Raw genomic sequence first — 24189 nt, 5'->3', positions numbered from 1 at the left:
AAATTCTTGACCAAACTGCCAGTGTTTTGCTGTGGATGTTTTCTTACTTCATATTTGATTATATTAAGGCTGGACGATACATCGTTTTTTATCAATTAATCACATTTTTTGTTTATGAAGATTTAATTTTTGGAAAATCTGGATCCCCCCCCCCTCCACCAATTAACTCCTTGGTTGATATCACCCACAACCACAAACCACATTTAAAACAACAACAATAAATAAAAAAAAAAAAAGTATCCTATTAAGATAAAAAAATGAAACAGTCTGGACTGTCACAACAGAATTTTCCATAAACGTGCAAATGATTTGGCCATGATTCGACCTGCAATGTGACATGTCAGTGGATTTCTACAAAGCCGGGAGTCAGTCCACTGTGGGTGTGCTCACAGAGAAGCAAATAAAGGACAGGATATTGTAATCCACAGCAAACAGGATTTTCATGCTTGTTTACATCTTCATTTGGTGAAACGGTCTTAGAGGACGACTCCTGGGTCAGTTAACGGTTAGTTTCAGGACACGCATGCCGATGTTGGAGTTGCCAGTCTAATTTTATGTTTGCAGTCACGATTCAGGAACAATTTTTGATTCAAAAACCAAAATGGTCTGGATATTCTGTTGAAATTATGGAAGAGACGACATAAACGAATACAACATTTATTTAAAATGATATGGTTCCACACTTTGTCAAATTCCATCAGTTTATATTTAAACAAAAGTGTTTTTGTGCATAAAATTAAATTACCAGTATTAGGTTGGCTTAGCTTTTTTTTTTTCTGCACCTCTACGGTAGAAGGAGGTGTCAGAATAGATGAAACCAAAACTTAGCTTACTTGCCTCAAGCCGTACCATGACTCTAAACATTCAAACAAATCTGTAATGGAATCATTTAGATTAAAGCATGTTCATTTATTAGAATGGCCCAGTCACAGTTCAAAACTAAATCCAGTTAGATTTAAGAATCACTGTTCACAGATTGGCCCCAACTAATCTCTGCTTGAGCAGAGATTAGATGGATAGACCATCTGCCTATTCGCAGTTCAATATTTACAGATTTTTTTTTTTTACTTGTTTTTTGCTCCGGTTTTTGAAAATCAGACTTGTTAGTGGATTCTTTGGCAGAACGTATATAATAATAATAATATAAAAACAGCTTGGGAAGCTGGGATGCCTCAATGCTACACTACTTGACAAGCTACTGGCTGGCATTTGCAAAACAGCCAATCCAGGCGTGCTATTCATTTGCCCTGGCGTTGATTGGCTAGATTGGAAAGACTGTAGATGTTGTGCTAAGATGGTTTCCACTGTGCATATCAATTCATATCAAGACATATTTGGTGTTTGAACAATTAAAGTAGCCAGTTTTAAGTGTTTTTAGGTATTCGCATTTCGTAGGTAATGGTGGTCCCTAACCCTTATGAATACCTGAGGTCCACCCTTTAGCTTTTATATGTGTTGCACCTGCTTTACTGTTGAGCTAAACAACTACCCTGTTGAGTCGTTTTTCAAAGAACAGGCAAAAATGCCAGTCTGTAAATTTATAAGGACTTACAACTGTAACTGTAGCAAAAGAAAGTTCTAGAAAGCATTCGGTTGGGTGACTACCACTGCATAAAGAATTTGAGCAACACGTATAATTTTTCTTCCACAATTGTGCACCACTTTGTGTTGATTCATCAATAAAATACCTTGACATTTGAAGCCTTATCGTGACAAAATGGCAAAGGTTTCAGTACGTTAAAATAATATATGTCTTTTAGCCTTAGAGGAGCACTTATCGACACTGTAATCTTCTCGGTTGTTAAAGCAACTACAGAATAATGGTGGTTTGGTTAGAGACTGACTTTGCATCCTGCTTTGACAGGTGTGGCACCATGCTGGAAGGCTACAGCCCTGTGGTCCAGGCCCTGCTGGGCACTCTGTTCACCTGGGGTCTGACCGCTGCGGGAGCCGCTCTCGTCTTCATCTTTTCCAGCCAACAGGTACACACCGACAGCTTCGCACGTTCTATTTTCGGTTGATAGAGTTTGAAAATGTTTAGGCTATCAGTCATGCATATATGCAAAGCTGGAGGTTGGAACAAGCTAGCTTATGGCTTAATGTAAAGACGGAATGCAAAGCAAATACAGTCCCTGACTCCCTACCTACAAAATCCTTCAGCTAGCAGCTCCAAAGCTCCCTGATTAGCATGTTAGACCTCAGCTATGCAATCCAAATAATAGCTGAATTGTTTCTATGTGATCAGAGACCTCAACAACTCTTCAAACATTTCTCCTGAATCTGCATGGCTTACATGTTCCAGCCCAACTTTACTTATAAATGTATTCATACAAACAAATGGATGTTTCTTGCCCTTTCAGCTGTTCTTTTTCTAGTTTTCCTAAATTAGATTGCTTTAATAACTTTACTGTGCATTCCACACTAGATAACAAGGCTAAAGCAGGTTTTTTGAGGGGTCTTTTGATTAAAAAGCCTGAAATACATCATGTAGACACTTACCTGAACTTGACTGCATGCTCCTTTCTCATGTCCTTCTGTAAATTGACTGGATAATAAAAGACCTCAGTCAGGCTGGCAGGTAATAACCCACTCCTCTATGACAGAATGGTCAAACAGAATCCCTCTGTTACCAACAAACACATGACAATGAAAATGTGATTAAGTCGCCCCAGCAAGTCTTCGATCTAAATCCTCTGATCTGATCAGTCAAGGGTCCTTCCCGTTTTTACCGTTTCTGCCATCAGTTAATGGTTAATAATTTGGTTTTCATGTGAAATATGAAACACTTTTTGATTCTTCAAATTACTTGTGCATAACCAAAGCATGTCTCAGTTGTGTAGGAAGATAAAAAGGATATGCAGTGCTTGAAAAAGTATTATCCCTTGAACTTTATTTCATTGGGATTTTATGTGACAACCAAACTCAAGGTATCATGAAACACAAAAAAAATAAGTGTGACAGCCATGTGTTCAGCTCCTTTTACTCATCTCCCCCATAGCATATTCATAAGTTAGAATGGCCTATTCAAAGTTCAGACTTAAATCCAATCTGACGACCTCTGGCAAGACTTCAACAGTAATGTTCACAGATGCCCTATGTCCATTGTGAATGAGTTTAAGCTACTTCAAAAAGTTTAAAGGGTAATTGTGGTTTTACAGGGCATGGTAATGCCGGTACCATTAGTCTCTCTCAAGGTAATTTTTTTCCATCTGGTTGGTGTCTCGTGTTTTTTTGTTTTGGTTTTTTCATGTTTTTTAAAAAATGTTTTCTAAAGTTTTGCTCGAGTTAAAGATCTAGTGTTTTTATTTTGTATTTAACAGTTAATGAGCCACTGAAAAAGCAACAACCTTACCATATTGCTTTCTGTACTATGTAAAATTAATTAGAAACTCTTATAAAACTGTTCCATATTTTCAATTAAGATAACCCACTGATTTCGTTTCCTGTCTTCTTCAATTAAGTGTCTAATAATCTATTATGGATCAGTTTGATTGATCCAGTCATTTAGGAAAAAAATGAGCTAACGCTTGAAACGACTGTTGGTGTGAGCGCTCACTGATCAAGCCCAGTAAGATGACACATTGGGTAGAAGTGTGTGTCTTGCTTATGCGTACACATACACTCAAACTAATTATTCTTCCCATTTCTTAAGATATTTGATTTTTTTGTAATTTTAAAACGGATCATCATATCATTTTTGTAAGTTGCTTTGCTGGTGAAGTTCTGGTGCAATCTAGGAGAATCTGAAACCTCTGCATTGATGTTTGACATGGTTAAAACTTGAAAACTCAATTTAGAAAGACCACAAGCCAGGATTTGACCCCAAGAACTTCTTGCTGCACAACAACACTGATACTATTTTGCTGCCCCTTACATGAAAATATGTATTAAAATATTTGTGTGTAGTTGTTGGAAAAAAAGTAATATCAAAGATTAAAAAAAAAACATCTTTGAATTCTCAATTGAAATATATTTTGAAGTGGAGAGGGCTGGTAACAAATACCTGCTCTCAAGCATTATTTAAAAAAAGAAGCAATAAACAATGCCATTATCGCCAAGAGATTAAACCACGCAAATGAAAACCAGCACACCTGAAGGTTGCAGTTTTATTAAAAAAACCCTGATGAGCCAATTTTATATGGTTAATTAGTCCGACTCTGCTAGGTAGCCTGTACTCTGCTGCTTAACATACGCTAAAATAAATATTTTCTAATAATGTTATAAACCCAAACTTGAAGTATTTTCTTCTACTCAACAAGCCTGAACAAAACTATGCAAAATATATCTGTCTACAACTTGAAATACTACTTTTAAAAAGATGTTATGACATTTTAAATTCGGTGAAAGTCCAGAGTCGTCTGGACCCTCAAAAGTCAAAACTCTTTGAAAAAGGAACCATTGTCCAAAACAAATAGCTGGAAAGTGTTTCTTCGAAAAGCTCCATGACCTTCACTCGTTTCTGCTTTTACCTATGAAAGGAAAAGACATGTATATACTTGGTCAATGTTTTCTGCTTTTAGGCTCTTTGGATCTCAAATTACATACTTTTTAAGCTACTATCGCTAGCTTCTCTTTTGATTTGTTGACATTGTGTTGCTGCATCGTGTGAGGAATCCATCTGTTGACTGAGTGGTTTTGCTTTTAAAGTTGTTGCCTTTTCACAGTCTAACATTTGACTCTGTAGACATCGGAGCAATTTTTGACAGGTTGTCTCCACTAAGAGGTTAACTGAACGGTTGCTTTTATGTTGTCAAGGTTTCAACACATCGATTTATCTGACTTGGACTCATTCTCTTTTTCTTATCTGCTCTGTTCAGAAGCGGATCTTGGATGGAAGTTTGGGTTTTGCAGCCGGGGTGAGTTTATTGTCCTCTGAACTCTACAGTTCACACACCGACACATACACACACTACAGATCCTGGTGTGTTTCACCACAGCATGCCGAGTTTCCCCAAGACTTCATATAAACTCTGACACGTTCTGATGCCACTTCTAATTTCATTAAATGTGAGGTAAGTATTCCCCCGAAGCAGGACATCGCCTTATCAAAAGGAAGGTTTTATGCTGCAAATGGGAAAGATCATCAAATCCCCATCAGTCTTTTTCTTTCAATTACATTTTTTCGATTTCTTGCAGGGAAAAAAACGGTTCATTGGGAAATTTAATTATTTTGTCGGTTAGAAAGCTAAGCTGGCACTGAATCCTGATGTTATACACGGATGTCTAAATCACATTGGAGTCATACAAAAAATAATGTGAAAGCTTGTTCAGGCCTATGAATCTATGAAAGACTTCCTAGAGATTTTACCACCTATGATAAACCAGTCAATATATCAACATTTTTAAACTCGATTAACGCTAGCTGAAACAGACAAATGAAAAGCATTAGACACTGAATGCAGATTAGCTTGTTTTTACATCAATAAATCATGTTGGCAACAAATTACGTATTTCCAAAACATTGTTAGGTTTCATTATTTTATGTTCTGTGGTCTGTAATGTGCCTAGATAGACACTAGGAGGTGCTGGAGCACCTGCCCTTTTTACCTTTGGACAAAAAAAGTACCCTTCTGAAACTTTTTTTTTTAACGGCATATAGCTATTGATTTTTAGAAGGTACATATGCATAATGTTCAAGCTGTGCCTCTTTTAAAGAAAGATTTCAGAATGACACTTTTTTTGTGCTGAGGGAAAAAGGCAGGTTCTCATACTGGTTGCCAATGGTTACATGTGCCGCACAAGGTGCCCTTTTTTCCTCTTGAGCACTCGTTCCCCAAAATGTCTGTGTATGGTGAATTCTTAACAGGCAAAAATACATACTAGACCAATTTGATTATCAAAAGGTAGCTTTAGTTGATTTACCCTCGTGAACCTTCGACTTGAACACTTCAAGTTTAACAACCCCTCAAAGTAAATGTCAATGTAATAAACCTTTTAACAGATTTAATTGGTGACTCTTATTTTTTTCTTGTTCTAGTAAAACTGAAAGTCTTTTCCTCTGTAAAATAAGTCAAGTTGTAATTGAAGGTGATAGGTGATGAGACGAGACGAAAACTACATTATTAGAGAGCACCTTTTCTTTAGGTTGATGTTGCCAGGGAAGGATTCCATCTCGGGTTTTATTTCCATTATTTCACTGTAAATCTACAGTGAATTGTTTTATATTCCTTTATATGCTAAATAAATAACAAGCACAGAGAAATGTCAACCATTCAGATCTTGTTTCAAACTTAATGAGCTACTCACCATAAAATTTATTTTTATATCTTTTATTCATTTGAAGATTTTCTTTTTCACTGTCTTTAGTTTGTAAATGGTCTTTGACATGTGCTGTAATGGTTTCTAGTTGAAGGATGATTTAGAAGTAAATAATACATTCTGTTGAATTTTCAAACATCTTTGCTGGTATTCTTTCTAATTGGTTGAAACAACTTTTGGATTCTTCACAAGGTGAAAGTTTATAAATGTGCATAGGACAACTCTTGGGGAAATAGAAGCATGCACTTCTGCAGCACATTAGCAAGTAAAATACAGTAGACAAGAGAGTTACTAGGTGATTACTAAAAGTGGTCGCCTATCAGTTCTGGCCTGCTTACCACACCAAGAAGCTGGCTGACTGCTGCGTTTGGCTTGTTTTTAGTGAACAAATCCAGTCAATCAGCACTGTCACTCAGGGCAGATGGAAAGAGGAGGGACAAGACCAGTTTGCCCTTTATTTCTCCAAGAACATTCTTTGCAAACTGGAGATTGCATATGATTACAGATGGGGAGTAAATGGAGGTCAAACAGATCGAAATGTATTTAAAGATGCAGTACTAGAGAATGTTAAGTGGTTGACTTTACAGACCTGCATAATGGACAGCAGAAGTACAAATATGGAACAACTATAAGCCTTTTTCCAACTTTTCTTATTTGCTGAACTTAAATCGTGGAATTGGGTCAACCTGTTTTAACTTGAGGTACAATGATTGCAGTTTTTCTGCCCATTCGGTGATCTTTAAAAAGATCTCTGATTCTGACCAATACCTTTTTTTTTTTCAATTGACACTGTTAAAATGTTTTTCTGGTGGTATGTGTTTTTCTTGGGGTGTTTTCAGAACCTTAATGAGCAGTGTTGGGACTGAGAATGATTCTCTTTAGTTCCAGGTCTAATATTCCCATTAACCCTCATGTATGTGCAGCTTGGGGTTTGTTCTGGAATGAAAAGCACAAGCATCAGCCAGGTGCTCTTAATCAATTACGCTCTATTATCTGACTCATCAATTAATCAAGTGCACTCAGATTTTTTAAGGCTTCTCCTGCAGAACTGAACACCCCTGACCACTTCTCTAGTGACTTAGTACTTGGTAGGATGCCCGATGAACATTTAAATCCTTGTTCTACCAGATGCTCGTTATTCCTTCGTATTTAGTGATATTGCGAAAACAACAGCTGCTTATTGGCCCTTTGGGGCATCTTGTTGCACTTATTCTGTCAGGCAAAATTTTTTAGTTACACGCAGGCGTCTTCATTGTCTGTGACTCGTTGCTAACGCCCTTGCTAGCTAGACAGCTCATACATTTCTTTGGAGATATAGGTCTTAAATTTCATTCGTAATGGTCTTAAAAAGTCTGAAATTTGATTTGGTGAAACTTGCAGAAACCTTGTTTATAGACTGCACCAGGAACAGTTGTCCTATTAGCTTCTTCTCAGATGAACGTTCCCTTTAATGGGCTTGTCAGTTTAGGGGCAAAGTTTGCCTCAGTAGGTTTACAGTTGCTTCTTGAGGTCTCAACATGCCTCTCAGCGATCCTGTAATTGAGATATTTGAACTGCCAACAGGAAGCTGTTCATACTCCAAGGTGCAATTTTCACTACTGCCTCGACTGTGGGAACAATTCACTGACCCTCCTCAAAACAGAGGAGGAAGAGAAGACCTAGATAAAGAGAGTTTACCAATTTTCCTGCTGGAAGCTAAAGCTGAGTTGTGTGTTTGCATTTTCTGAGGTATTGCGTCAAAAACATTCTTCCTTCCCTCTTAAGGTCACTGCATGTGATATTATTATTCTGGGTGTGTTCTGTCATTATGATCACAAAAGTCTGAGCTCCTAATTGCCCTGTTCTACTAGCACCTAGCAGTGAACCACAACCTGACTCTGCATAATTTGGATGGTCTCCCATGACAGTTGAGTAACGGCTCTACTCGGTGAGGTTGTTGTCAATGTAATCTGTTCGGTACACAAACACAACATTGTGTGCTCTGTGCTTTGTGCTCTTGTGCTTAAAAACTCCAAATCCACTCCTCGGAGAGATTTTTTTTACCAACGGCGAGTTGGATTATTCTAAGGGAGTCTTGCGATGCAACCAGTGACTACACCTCCTTGCCAATCAGTGATCAACAGTCTTCTGACATTGTATTTTCAGCCCCATTCTGTGCACTTAGAACTCCACAGAAGTAGGTTATGAGGAAGTTGCTGGTCTGACTTAACCACTCCAAGTGGAAAACCCTTGTAACCTTGAGGCAATACCTTGGGGATATTTTGCCCTTATATGCGATGGTAGCATTGTAGGTAGTCCTGCAACTGATGGGTCGCTGGTTTGGTTCATCCGTGTCTGTCGTTGTGTCCTTGAGGAAGACATTTCACCCAACTTGCCTGCTGGTGACCGATAGCACAATACACATTCCAGTAGCTTGCCATCATCATCGTGTGAAAGTGTGCGTGAGGATTTTATATAAATAGTCTTTAAGTGTCCTGAAAAGTGGAATACAAGTCTGATATTTCATTCCATAACCATGTTGAGCCTCATTACAGGCAATAAATTGATTGCTAACAAAAATTATGGTTTTAATATGAGATGATTAATAGTGGTAGCACATGTGGGAAGAATTTACGCTAACACTCCTTAGAATGTGGAATTTGTTGCTGAAGGAGCTCTCTAATTCTGCAACAGCTTCATTAATCGGGTGGTAGACGCTGAACTAGAGGCGTCTGGCCTTAGCTCTAAACACACAAAATGATCCATAAATTCATTTAAAGATTTACTTCACCATAGGTCTTGTTCTTAGGTCACTGCATCCCCTCATTTGACCTTGTACCAAAACAAAAGTTGAGTTTTTTAAAAAAATGTTTGTTATAGCAGATGTTTTTACATTCAGTTGGTAATTATTATGAACACGTCTTGCCTGAAGCAAATGGATAAGGCAAAGTAATAAAAACAGGAAAGAGGACAAACACTCAGGAGGTCAGGAATGTGTTTACGAATGAAAACGTCTTGGCGAAGAGTGAAAAATTTACATAAAACATAAACTCAGTGCTCTCTGTTCATTTCTGAAATCTACCACATGAATATGTCCATGTTCAGGCTGCCATACTTACATAGCCTTACGAAAGTATTCACACCCCAGATTATTTTCACATTGTGTCACATGACATCCACAAATTTTGATCTATTTTTTGGGTGTTATAAGTTAGAAAAATACAGAATAGTGCATGACTGTTGAGCAGGAGAAAATTAATGCATGGTTTAAAACAAAACTGTAAAACTGAAGATCTGAAAAGTGTGGTGTGATTTAGCAATCAGCCTTACTGAATCAATACTTTGAGTTATTTTTCCCTGCAGATTAAAGTCTTTTTGAATGTCTCTACCAGCATTGCAGACCTAGAAACTGCATTTCTCCCCCATCCCCATTATTTTTGAAAAAAGCTTGAATGTTTTTCACTCATTTTCAATTAGATTTACATTTAGACTTTTGACTATTCCCTGTTTTTTTTTCCCTTGTCAAATGCAACTTGAATTTATTCTTTTACAACTAACGATTATTCTACTAGTTGATTAATCATTGATTAAGTGATTAATTGGGTTAAAATATTGGCTCATTTTGCGGTTATCTTATTTAACCACTTGAATCATTTTATTCAATAATAGAAATACATTAAAATAAAGAAATAAAATACATTAAAAGAAGAAATAATTCAATTTCTTTTTAACATAACATTTTTTGTGCCTAAAACACAATGAAACAACCTTTTGTTTTTGGCTTACTTACTGCTCTGAGTGTCGGGTTCTTTTAATAAATTGCCTTTTTTTGAGTCTCTAGATGCCAGTTGAGGATTAATTGATTACCAATTTAGTTGACAATTAATTCATTAATTGATTAATCGTGATAGTGTTCTGAGTCCTAGAGCAGAGATGAGGACACTATGAATATTAGGTACTGCAATAGCTGTAATCTCGGCAATACTTATGTAGCAATATGTTGTGTATATTGATACGTTTTGAGCTGGATTTGGTGTTTGAACAATTAAAAGAAGCAGTTTCAAGCATTTTTAGAGGGAGATATTTCCTGGCAGTTGTGGTCCCTAACCCACGTGAATATCAGGGATCCTATGTGTGGCTCATGTCAGTCTGCATGGTGATCTGCAAGTGTTATCTGCATGATTCAGATCCTCCTCCAACTTGCATTCCCTGAATCCATGACATGCGCACACACACGCACTCACACAGTCACAAACAGATTTGGATACAGATGGACACTCATGCTCACAGAACTAAGGAAAAAAAACAGCCTTTGTCACTACATAATATGGCGTCATGCAGTGTCAGTGAGCAGCGTCCCTCAGCTGTGATTGTTGAGGAAGAAGCCTAATGACCTATCATTAATATGTGCTGTGCATCCTTCTTTACTCAACTCTCCAGATTTTTTTTTACTCCCTTTATATGGACGTTAAGCTCCTGACGACGTCTATTGTTAGTCAGAGGTGATGAAGCCGACGTCTCCAAGTGATGTTAATTACAGTTTCGTTTTCTTTTTTTCATATCAAGAACATATAGTACTGCCAAAATATTGTTTGGCATGCTGGCAAATGATGAGAAGCTGCAGTCTGAAACCCTGAAGCATGGATCTACTCACCAGAGTTTTCTTTCTGGGGAGGCAAGTTTTTGAGAGTGGCCCGCTACTACCACTCCAAAAGGGGAGTTATGAAATTTGGCATATAGATGGCTCTAAATTAATGGCTTTCTGCTGCGTACCTTGCTCTAAATTTGTGTTTTATTGATGGTTTCGTCTTTTTCCGCAATCACAGGCAACTTTTTAGATCTTAATTTTTTTCTCTCAAGGTGGAGATCTGAGACACCCAGACAGGCAGTAGACAGCAAAGGACATCATTCAGCTGAACTGCTATGTAATCAAACTGCACTTCCTAGCAGCTATACTGCAACGCTACCTTACAGTTGCAGTTTTATTTATTTCATGTTTTTAAAAACATTAAAACTTGTCTTTGATTCCCCTCCACTCCCAAATGATTAAAAATAGTTTTAAACTTTATTTGAAAACCTGTGTTTGTGTGCAATAAACTAGTTCTGAATAGAGAAGTCTAAAAGTACAAAATAAATGATCTGTTTGGAAATTTTTTATTTGTACAGCACTTTTCTAAACACTGATACTTTACAGGAATCAAGTAAAATTTCAAACAGAACCCAAAGCACATCAAACACTGAGAAATACATGTGAAAAAAAAAGACAGGGCAATAGTCATGCATTAAATAGCCAATTATGACTGTGCTGAATCAGAAGGTAAATTCAGTATTGTTTTTTCATCATTTATTGCATAATATATATCCATACTAATTAAATTAATTTCAGTTTAAATAACTGTACCAGGTCTGTACTCTGATTTACAAAACATTATGAGAAGTACTTGAAAATATGTAAAAATCCTGTATTTAGTAGTTTTAAAAACGGTTTATCAGAGAGTGAAGGTAGAAGTCTGCCTTAATTTTGGAATCTACAATCTATTAAATTTGAAGACTAACTCCAGATATATTTATTCCATGCATACACGCCACATCAGAATCACAGAAGCTGAAGCCGTAGGCAGCTGGCCGTGACTGGAAGTGACAGTGAAATCTGCCGTGTGTTTTATTTGAACGTACCCCTGCTGTGTTGCTGCATGTCAAATCGCAGTGAGCACAGTGTAGATCAAACACTGACATCAATCTGACAAAACAGTGGTGTTAAACATATTCGCACATGTCAAGTACCGTGATATTATAAAATCTATGAATTACATTAAGTAATTCATAGATGAATCGGTTGGCATCTGCAATGCCAACCAAGAGTTGGCAACTGCAGATTTGCAGCAGCCAGTTCTGTATTTCTTTTCTTGAGACACCGAATAAGGGGAAAAACATATAAACAACTGTTCTTTTCAGAAACAAGGGTCCAACGGAGAAGGTGGGTGCATCATGGTTTCCATCTTGAAGAGTTTATCGCCTGGTCATGAATCATGAATTTTGCTCTTAAGATATAATCATTATTAGAGGCTTCTTCAGAACACAAATGACATTAAAATATCTAAAACTGCACTAAATTGCACTTTATTTAATTATATTTTCGAATGTGCTGATATTTATTTATACTCCCACAGGACCATTTAATTTCGGACAATAGAGTTTCGGAGGTCTTTAGACATACATGATTGAATTTTTCTTTATGATAAATCAAAATTCTTACATTTTTTTTTCACCACAGTGATAAATAATTATGAATATTATTTCTTACTTGCAAACCATCTGTACTGTTTCAGCCATTTTTATCTAGCAGGAATCCAAAACACCATTATCCGAACCATTAAAAAGTGTTACTTTCCACGTCTTTTACCACTAAGTGCTGTTGCCTAGCCAAATAAGCTATTTTTCTTAGCTAACCTTAACATACAATCAGAAATCACTTCAAGAAATTATTTCCATCTTACTTGAAGATAAGACTATCAAACAGATAAATGATAAAAGCGCTAAGGCATTCGCTAACTGCAAAGTGCTTCACTGAACGAACTTCACTTTGATGAAAATATCTTGGGGTCATACATAAAATATAACTATCTTAAGAAGTGTTCGCAATAATTTGAAGAGAATCATGTTGTGTGGATATCCAAAATTAACTATTGTTAGCCTGCTTTAAATCAGTGGTCCCCAAACTACGGCCCGCGGGCCGGATCCGGCCCGCCTCCACATTTGGTCCGGCCCCCTGAATAATACCAGAGAGCATTCAGATTTTTTTTCATATACCATATTTTCCGGACTATAAACCGTTTATATGTGGATTTTTCTTCAACCACCAGGGGGCTCTTTAGCAGGAAGTGAATAATTTGAAGTCAAAATTGGAAATAAACGAAGAAAGCGCCCATCAAAACGGAATTAGGTTTTAATAGGGAATTGAAATTTGAGAATGTTGTTGATCAGTTAAATAACATTGAGGGGAAAAAGATTTTTTGTTTTTTTTAAATAATACTGGGATCATTATGAGAATTGGAGGTATAGATATTAGGATCCAGTAGATGGCAGTAGTGCAACAATAATGGATGCAAGCTACCGTTGAAATCTAAAGAAGAAGAAAAAAAAATAAAGCAGCACCCATTTTCATTTAGCACATGCTAGTAGCAGACACGAAGGATCAGCACTTTTACTGTTACAGTTACCGTTCGGAAACTACTGTAATCAGTTCAGTTAAATCTAAACTTGGCAACTTTTTCTTTTTCAACCGTAATAAATGTGATATTCAATTGACCTGTTATGACTCAAATTTTGGGTGTCCACCCCCCTCTACTGCTGCTGCATCGTTGTGGAAAACCTGGAGCTGCAGAGATATCTGCGGCTTATATGTGTATGTTTAATGGTTTAAAAAAAAAACTTTGGGGTTGTGGCTTATAGTCCAATTCGGCTCATAGTTTGGAAAATACGGACTATAATCCTTCCTGGATTTTTTCTGTGAAGAAGAGGGTTATTTGGTTATTATTTATTTCATTAATAGTGTTATTTATTTCCTGACATTTGTTCTGTGAAGAACCCAGAGAGGGTTATTTGATTGTGCTTTCTTGAAAACAATACATTTTTACATTTAGGCACTCCTGCAATTGTCACACTTTTTCTGTTACAAACTGACTCCGGCCCCCCAGCAGAGAAGGGAAATGTTATGTGGCCCTCACAGGAAAAAGTTTGGGGACCCCTGCTTTAAATGCTTAAATTTCAAGTCTGATATCCTAACAGTAGTCCGAGTAGATTATAGGTAATTGCTTTAACTTATGTGTCGTCAATAAAAGTATGAAACATTCTTGTAGACTGTTTGAATTGTTCTGTACAAAATGTTCTGAGGAATATTTTTGAAGTGAAAAAGTTTCAGTCTGAAGGAGTGAAATGACAACTTGCTTTTTTTTCATTTGCAGATGGTAATGTCATAAACTCATAATGCTTTTCTTCTGGGTGACTTGGCTAACAATTCTTAAGGCAGTTTCCTTGAAGAATTGCATTTGAGGCACATCTGTCAATCTGTCTGAAGAACTTGGCCAACAACCAGTAGTTTTGTACCTTAATTTAGAGGAAATTACATCTGTAAAACCTGTACTTTCAATCTGATGCTCGATAAAGAGAACTCTGATTGCAAATAGCTTTTGAAGGAATTGATGGATCAAATCCTTTTTAGTCTTTACTGTGGATGATTACTGAGTATATGGGGAATAGAAAGTTCACCCTCTGTGATGTTTAATACTATGTTGATGGATCTGTAGTGGCAATCATTTAAAATTTCCCATTATTGAATGACTTTATCTACCTCTCCTGTATTTTTGGGGAATTATTGCATAGTTCTATGTTAGTTCATAGAAGTTTATAGATGGTATTGCTTTTGAGCTTGGAATCAATGTTCTGTTGATGATTTCGTACGATGATTCCGGTTTCGTACGAACTATGGTTATTGAACAAATGGCCTCGCGTTTACTCTAGAATACTTTGGTATATAGATCAAATCATCAATGTCCTACCATCTTGTTTTTTTTTTTTTTAAAGAAAAACCTTTGTGCTTTTGTAACCTTTCTGAACAATTTGCAGGAAAGAACATTAAAATTTAATAATGAAAACCTGCTATGTCTCAGTATTGCTGTGTCTTACGTTGGGGTGAATTAGTTGGGATGATCACTTTTTAGACGATTGAATGCTGTCTTAAATGATTATGTATCATAATTCTAATAGTGTGGTATGATGTGGTACAGCTGGGTTACTGAACTTGGAGGATGACTTTGGGGATACTAAAAGACCATCAAATATTTTGAGAGTCCATAACTAAGCTCAAACTACAACTGGGGTGTAAAACGTTGAGTGCCATTGATAAGTAGTTATTATTAATGATAATAATCTGCCAATTGGCATGATCGGCTCAGAAACTCAAAAGACAGATCTTTTCCTAGTCTGTCAACTCATCATCCCTAAATTTGTCCTGGTAACAACAATCTCCTGCATGAAAATGAAAATGGAGGACTTGCAAAGGAAAGGAAGCTTTCTGGATATGACATATCCAGAAGTGTCTATGCTTCAAGACAAAGCCAACCTTTCAACAGATAACAGGAAGATTGAATATTACTGCCAAGTTCATCTATTTTTTTTCCCTTTGAGTCTGCCTTTTGTCTAAAAATGCTTGAAAACTGTTGAGAGCCTTTTAGAAATATTTTCAGGGAAGTATGAAATTCTAAGAACCGTTTAAAAATGAACTCGTATGGTTTTTGTTTGATCTAATACGGCAAGCTATTGGAAAAAACTCTGAATATACCAAAGTCAGAAGTTTATAACACAGATCTGATTGATGCATCTATAATGTAAGCTGGTTTTCCTATCTGTTTAATATTTCAGTTAGACTGCGGTTGAATAAAGTTTTATTTTAGCAATGCTACATAAGGACATTGTTATCCTGTAAAGATTTTTATATTACTGTGTATTTTAATGCTAAATTAAAATAAATCATGCCAATAATGTCTTCTAGTTAAGGTTATGGAAAGATGTCTTTGCTCGAAACGCATCCATTTGGCATGCTTCAGAAAGAAGTGTTTCAACTTAACACCAAGTGTTTGATCACAGACAAGAGTTTTGAAGTGCTGAATGTGAGATTGAGCTCTCAGAGCACTTTGCAGCACCACTCCAGACCCTGATACACAAATCCTTCCTCAAGGTGTTGTTTTTGTTTTTCGGAGGTTTGATTTTTCCAGTCGCATAATCACACAAGTACATCTCTCTTTTTCAACGCATTTGTGCTGTTTGTGCCACAATTTGACCTCCATCCCTCCTGCTTACATTTTCTGTTTCATTGCAAACAGACAGCACTTTGGCTGCTTGCTTTTTTTTTTTTTACTCGCCGTGTTTCTGGGAATTATATCAGTCATCGGGGTGCTTGTTGGCTTTGCGGCCCACGTAGCTGCTGGGCTGTTGGAATATTTCATTTATAAACCTTTTAAATTTGCAACAGATGGTCTCTTACAACGCTAGTGAGAAACCTGGTGGTTTCCCCTGCAGCTGTTGACCCCTGCCAGGCCCATTACCAAGAAGAACTACTACTGGGTAAACGACAACAAAAAAAAACATAGCCACAGATACTTAAACTACTTGAACACTGCTACTGTAATCTAATTGGTATGTGCTAAAAAGCATGTTTTTTAGCACTTTCTGAACTTTTTCTGTCTTCAGTTTGCTTTTAAAAGAGTGTGAAAGCCACCAACAAAAAGACCCGTTCACCCTAAGCATTTAGTCCTTGGAACATCAAATAAAAGCTGGCTGGACGACCTTAAGGACCTGCTACGCACACAAAGCTCAGATTAATAAAAAGCAAAGCCATTAAGAGATATAAAAACGTACAGGAAGCCAGTGTAAAGAATATAATACGGGGATAATGTTGGAAGCTGTTACTAATGGAGTTTTTATTTAAAGCTAATAAAGCTGTCTCGGTTCAGTTGCACCGAACCAATATTAATATCTGAATCGGTCTCCGTATTGAAATAAAAATAAATAAATAAATAAAATAATCCAGATTGCTTATGGTGATAATGTACCCATTCATAAGGACAGATCTATTTAGTCCAATTCTGTCTTCTGCTCTGAGCAACATCATGCTTTAATTATATATTTTGCATTATTTTTAGAATTCCTAATCATACTTTCTGAACCAGTGAAAGGTTTGTTTCTGAACAAACCTGCTTTCTGAAAGGTTTGTTGCAGTTTGATTTTTACATGTTTGACCCAGGTAGTCGACCTGTTTTTGTCAGTTTCAGTTTCTTTATTTTACATTGGCTGTCATACTCCTAATTACACTGACTGAACTAATTAAAGTTCTGTGGTTTTCACATGTTTGACCAAGCTTGTGAAGCTACTGGTGTTTTTAAGTGTGCTGTACTGATGCAGAGTTATTGAATAAATTTGTAATTCAGTAAATTTTTGTCTGCGTTGGGGGGGGCGTTAAGTCAGGTCAGCACTGTGTTTCTGTATTGGATCAGTATTGGCCAATCCTATGCCTCTGATATCTGTATGAAAGTGAGTAAAGAGGATTGGTGCAGACTGACTGCAATATTTGATACATTTTCAGCTGGTGCCGTTCCCTTTCACATTTTACTGTGTCAAACAAACTAAACCCTTCAAAAAACCTTTCTACCTCCTCGCCTCTGGGGGCACTGCACCAAGAATCGGTGAAGAAATGACACAAAAACCTCTGAAGAAACGTAACTTCTATTTAAAAAATAATGGAGTGTCATCAGATTTTAGTGGTTATAGGTTTTCTCTTTTGACTTTGGCAAAAGCCCACAAGCAATACTTGGAACGATTTTGGTTGTTGTGTGGTTTGCTGTAAAAAGTTATAGCTCTCTGAATACTTGTGCTAACCCCTCAATGATGATGTTACTTGATTCGACACAAAACTATAAAGTTTTCAATCAACTCTGTTCACTTTGACGTTGGGCTGCCAGTAGCTGCCAAGAATAACCTGAAATTAAAGCAGCAAGTGAGAAAGTGTTTCCTCGGCTTGTAGCAAAGCAATTCCTTTCACAGTTCTGCTCGGCCAATCGAAGCTGGCAGTAAAAATACAATAAATTAAGCCATAGAAGAAGCAGTGGGAAGAAGGAAAGCTGAACATGGCACTCTGAGGGCTTATAATGTATGTCATTTTCTGGCCCCGTGTGGTCAAATGCCCTCCCGTATAGATGACTTTCACATTCTGTTTCATCCGCTGAAACACTTTGAAAGGGCTTTTGAGCTTGTAAGTAGTGTTTTATGCGTTTCCATCCTAGATTTTCTTATTTTTAAATAACTCTGACACTTTGAAAAAAAAGTGTTATTTAATGGAAACTGTGCAGAAACATTGACAGTTGAAGCAATGAGATACATCTTAATGAAACTTCTAATGCCTCTTAAGAGCCCAAAGGATGTAGCGTTCTGTTAAAAATTTACTTTCTGGCTTATAAACGGAACAAATTTGGCAATAATGTTGGCCTGGGAAATTTATGACCCATGTTAATTCTGATGATTAATATTTTTGGAGGGCAATTTTGTTTAGAGACATCATAATCCATTTTTATTTATGGTTTTAGTTGTTTTGTGGTTTTTATTTTAATCCTTTCTGATGTTTTCAGTTTAGATATTTAAAATGTGTTCCATTTCCAGTTTTGTCCGGTTTTGGTGTGTTTTGTACCAAATTAAAGTTTATTAGTCTTTAAGAGGTCAAACTCTCATTAAGCCATAATCATCATCATTATTTTGAAAAGGAATGAAAATGACAATATTATCATTTATTGCAATAATTTCTGGGACAATTTATTGTCTAGCGAAATTTGTCTTTATCCACTTGTTCCAAATTTGATCAAATGTATCTCTGTGGATGATTCTTTGGATATTGAGTGTTAAGGTTAACTTTTCCATCTTGAATATTGTATCCAACCAAAACAATCCACAGTAAAAAGGATTGTGTTGAGCAATTTTTTTTTTCCTATTTTTCTTTCTCCCCACTGAAAGGGCCTTCAGTAGTTATCCAAGTTATCTGTCAAAAAAAAACGTTAAATGATGATGTAATTCCAAAGACCAAGTTTATGTTTTTACAAATGTCTCTCTAGCAAATAAAGTATACCACTTGGCTGAGTAAAAAAAGCAACATTTATTTTGAAGGCAACATCCTCCGGCACCATTTTAAGCAGGCTCTGCTCTGCTAGAAAGATGCAAGTTATGATATAAAATGTTAGCCGGTATAAAAGAAAATAAGGAACTGATCCAGAATGTGAAGTTTTTAAAGAAATTGTGTCAAAGTATTTATGTATGGAAGTCAGCCCCGTTTTCAGGCACAGAAAGAATTTAAATATTCAAACTTCAAGTATTTGAAGAACTGGCAATTAGTTTGAAAAACAATCGATGCTGCATAATCACGTTTAATTCTTAGTTTTCAGTCGCCAGAGGAAGAAAACAGGAAAAGAAAAGAAAAAGTTCCATTTTATTATTAAATACAAAGAACTGCATGCCAGTATCTCACTGAAATATAATCTGTACTCGCTTTTGTATTGAAACAGCAAGACTCTATTCTTAAGGACACACCCATGGTAGATGTGTTGCTTCATTGGAGTGTTTGGATGTTACACATCCCCTGGATTGGCAGACTGGGGTGGTGGTCCCCCTGTTTAAAAAGGGGGACCTGAGAGTGTGCTCCAACTACAGGGGGATCACACTTTTAAGCCTCCCTGTTAAGGTCTATTCAGGGGTCCTGGAGAGGAGGGTCCGTCGGATAGTCAAACCTCGGATTCAGGAAGAGCAGTGTGGTTTTCATCCTGGTCGTGGAACACTGGACCAGCTCTACACCCTCAGCAGGGTCCTGGAGGGTGCATGGGAGTTCGCCCAACCAGTCTACATGTGTTTTGTGGACTTGGAGAAGATGTTCGACCGTGTCCCTAGGGGGGCCTTGTTGGGGGGTTTCCTCCACAGGGTGGCTGGGCTCTCCCTTAGAGATAGGGTGAGAAGCTCGGTGATCCGGGAGGGACTCGGAGTAGAGCTGCTGCTCCTCCACTTCAAGAGGAGCCAGTTGAGGTGGCTCGGGCATCTGGTAAGGATGCCTCCTGGACGCCTTCCTGGTGAAGTGTTCCGGGCACGTCCCACCGGGAGGAGACCTCGGGGAAGACCCAGGACACGCTGGAGGGTCTATGTCTCTCGGCTGGCCTGGGAACGCCTTGGGGTTCCCCCGGAGGAGCTGGAAGAAGTGGCTGAGGAGAGGGAAGTCTGGGCCTCCCTTCTGAAGCTGCTGCCCCCACGACATGACTCCGGATAAGCGGAAGAGAATGAATGGATGGATGTTACACATCAGCTTAGTATTCACAGACAGGGACAGGAACTTCAAGCTTTGCTTCCATTTTATTTTCAACCAAGAGCCGTGTCTGTGAAGAGGAGTATAATGTGGCTTCCAGAGACTGCTGGGGCTGTTTGATGTGTTCGCTACTCCCCATCACATTTGGTCGCTCATCTGTATTCATTTTTATCATTTTTTCTTTTTTATACCATTTTCCCTCACTAATGCATTCCTGAAAGTGCTTCTTCAGAACTCCAGTTCTTTTTGAACCAATACTGTTTTAATGCCAGGTGGGCTGTACAGTACAGTACAGTCTTTAGAGGATATATGAAGCTATATTAAAATCAGGCTTTAGCCTGTTTTAAAGAGCTCATACCAGTGAAAGTTTTACATGACAAAGCATTTTGCAAATGCATTCATTCCTGTTTGTTTTGTGACCTTACATTTATTTTACCTATTTACAGAATTATTCAGCCCATCTACATGTTAAGATTGTCAAAGACTCATTTCCCTCACTATGTTTTTTAATTAAAACTTTTTCCTGTCCTTATGTAGCCATCATAGTGTTGACTATTAGTAGCAAAGCACTGAGTCCTTTTATCTTATATATATACTTGCGGAAAACCCACCCTACTCACTAATTTTCTCATAAAGCATTTCTAAGAATATTTGAAAGAAAATTCAACTAGAAATACCTAGACACAGCACTACAGATTTATAACTGCAATAAATAAGTAAAGATGATGTATGATATGACATGAGTTTCACAATTACCATTTTGTGTGAGACTGTTCCTACTGACATGTAGTTGTAGTGTGACAAAATATGAGCATATATATGAAGACTTTTCTAGTAAGTGTGTATAATGGCACATAAATTCCACTGCTCTTTACCGCTGGTTTCAGACTTTCCAAAGTTGTGGTTGTTTCTCCAGTCATTTGTGCAAAAATATTTTTGAAGCTTTCATGGTCATCTGCATTGCAGCATAAAATATTGGAATACAAAGTCAGGTTTTCTCATTATTCATCAGTTCACACCCTGTCTCTCAAACTGTTTGATCTTGCCTCAAAACCAAACCGGGGGTTGCTGCCTCCTCACAGATTAGAAAAAATCTAAATGTTTAAAACATTTGTATAGCTCTCCCGCATGACGGAATGTAGGCTTTTTTTCTATTTTGTTTGATTGCATTTAATTAAAACATGTTTGAAATGAACTGCAGTCATAAGCACACTAACTATTCAGAGCTGCTTTTTCAAACTATTGAATCCTTCCATCCATCTGTTGCCACATCCATCCAGCCATCCACTCATTTTTTTTTTCTTTCTGCTCAGTCATGTACACGGTCGGAAGTGGGGTTTGTTTGTTTCTTTGCTTCAGTGTTAAATTGAGAAGAAGCAGAGCGTGTCATGCAGAGGTTGCACAAAACTCTAATTAATAAATGTCTTGTGAACCTAGTGAAGGTTTCCCCCCCAAAAGGGATATTGTTTGTGAATGGAGAGAGAGTCTGTTGTGGGTCTTCATGTGAAGAAATGAATCACATTTTGTGAACCATCAGTTCCTGTCACATCTATGAAATATTTTTGTTTTCACAAAGGCTTTTTATAAGTTTGAATGGATTTGGTCATATTGATCATGACAACAGTCAATTTCGATGTCAAATTTAGATTTGGATGCCCTATACATAGTTTAAACATTTAGCATACTAAGATGATCAAATCTTATTCAGCACAGACAGAGTCTGCAGAGTGCATCATGATTAGCTCGTTGCTGCACCATTTGAGTAATGTTTCAGCCACTTTTATTGCGGTGGTGCAGAACATGTGGCATAGTTGCAAAGTTGTTGTCCCTGTGAATGCTTGAGTTCTCTCCAGCTTCCTCCCACAACCCAAAAACATGACTGTTAGGTTAATTGATCTGTATAAATTCTCCTTAGGTGTGAGTGTGTGTGTGGGTGCATGGTTGTTTGTCCCGTCTGTCTCTGCGATGGACTGGCGACCTGGCCAGGGTGTACCCCGCCTCTCGCCCGTTGACAGCTGGATAGGCACCCCTCCCAATCCTGGTGGGATAAGAGTGTAAGAAAATGGATGGATGGAAATTCCTCAACAACTGTCAAATGTGTAGGAAGGCAAGTCATTGAGCATTGACACAAGGGAGTAGCACAATAGTGTTACAGGACTAACACTACTGACTCGATTTACTTAAACTTGGTGAGCACAAAGTTTAAGTTGGTCTTGATTAGGGGTCACCAAACATTTACAACACTCACAGCCAACACTCACAGCCACCGATGCAACATGAGGCAGACCGTGATATAGAGTATTACCAAATCCTCTTTCTACAGGCCCTTGTAGCTTTGAGACCAGAAATAAATTGTATCTGTTTTTGATCTAGTTTGCTTAAAGATTTTTTTTTTTTAAGTCCCATGAAATGATGCAAGATCACATTTGAAATGCTTTTTTTCATTCTGGTGTATCTTATTAATTTAGCAGCATGGCTTGATTCATTTACTTATTTTTGCTACAGCTTCATTCCTTTCCTGGATTACATGGATTTAGGTGTACACTTAAGAGACTGCAGAATGCTTTGCACTGGATGAATCACAGAAAGCATGTGGCATGCTATGCTGTGTAATTATCTACAACGCCACTAAATGAGCATCACTGTTCATTCAAAATAATTTTTTGGCCACCTGGCACTATACACAAAATACCAGACCAATACCGTTACTTAATGTAATGATAGCTGACTTTAAAAAGGACTAAAATAGTCTGAGAGATGATGGCAAACAGAAACTAAAAAAGCATGAAGGTGACACATCAGGTGGGACAAAGTCAGAGAGTCTTTTAGAAATGAAAATACTCAGGGTGGATAGAATAGACGATGAAATAGTGAGAGAAACACTTTTTTTTCCATTATGAGAGAGCCTTGAAGTAGCATTTCATGTTATTAAAATAGAACACAATCACAGTGTGGGTCTGCCCAAGCTGGCCTTTTCTCACCTTCACTGTAGATTAATTTACATTTGCCCACTGTTGCAGAAAGCAAAACTTTCTGGATGAAGAGACAGAAACGTGTTCAGATCATCTGTTTTGCTGTTAATATGCAAGAGTCACATTGTCTCAAGTGCTTTTTGAAGCTCATTTAGTAAAGTAGGTCTTTGTGTTGAGCACTAATCAACTTGATTCATGTGTGTCTGTTCTCGTGATCCAAAAATTACTGTTTTCACATAAAGGCTGGGATTAGACGAGCTACCATCCTCTGCTGGCAAAACAGCCCGACTATTGGAATGAAAAAGCTCTATAGCTCTACAGACTTACAGACATAACTAAGAAAAATCTAAGTTTCTAAGCTCTAAGCTCCTTCCTGCTTGTACTATAGAGTTGTAAATGAGTTATTCAGTTTGCATTAACTCTTTACTTTCTGAGGAATAGATAACACTAGCTTAGTTCAAAGGTAATCTGCTAATTCATCTTGTCAAAGAAATATTTTACCACACACTTCAAATCACAGAGATGTACACTCTCCTGCCACCTTATGAGATAGTGATTTTTTTTTCATACAAACTAAGTAGTCAATTACATGGCAGCAATGTGATGCATTTCGACCATCTTTACTCGACACCAATGTCAGGAAGTGTCCAGTATTATCGGATGTTGTTCGGGGAAAAGTTCCACATTTAGATGTAATGGCAAAGACGTCTTGAGTCAGCTGTAGTTGTCGTGCCAGGCCACTATATGGCACTGTGATCTAGGTATGTCATTGAAACCCACATGTGCTTTTGACCCTTAGCTTCCACCTCATTACCTCCCACCTCCTTTAGAAAATGGTAATCTACCTCCAATGAAGCAGGTGCTCATGTAACACATTCCTTATCAGAAGTTGTTAAACTGAACAAGTTAAACTGAACAAGTTGGGACAATTCTACCCGCCATTGTTTTTATCTGCCTGAACACACCTCCACTGGTCGGTGCTCCCTAAAAAGTTTCACTCTGAGACCAAGAATCAAAAACTGCTGATGTGAGAGACTTCAATCACTGGAGACGTGTAAACCAGTGGCTGGTTACGGTTTCACTATATAGCAG

At 37.5% G+C, this 24189-nt stretch overlaps 1 protein-coding gene across 2 annotated transcripts in view; it reads left to right on the top strand.

Moving 5' to 3' along the window:
- The window catches only part of slc39a11 (solute carrier family 39, member 11), a 153517-nt gene that overhangs the window by 1305 nt on the left and 128023 nt on the right, over positions 1 to 24189 (top strand). For both annotated transcript variants that reach the window (XM_008437981.2, XM_008437980.2), the window contains exons 2-3: positions 1865 to 1982; positions 4818 to 4856. In XM_008437981.2, coding sequence (XP_008436203.1) covers positions 1875 to 1982; positions 4818 to 4856 — 147 coding nt within the window. In that variant the 5' untranslated portion in view covers positions 1865 to 1874. The remainder of the gene's footprint in view (positions 1 to 1864; positions 1983 to 4817; positions 4857 to 24189) is intronic.

The sequence above is a fragment of the Poecilia reticulata genome, chromosome 19, assembly GCF_904066995.2.
Source record: "Poecilia reticulata chromosome 19, P_reticulata-male-v2, whole genome shotgun sequence".
In the NCBI taxonomy this organism is placed as follows: domain Eukaryota; kingdom Metazoa; phylum Chordata; class Actinopteri; order Cyprinodontiformes; family Poeciliidae; genus Poecilia; species Poecilia reticulata.
Note: the sequence above shows the minus strand (reverse complement) of the source record. Positions and strands in the feature narration are given on the sequence as shown.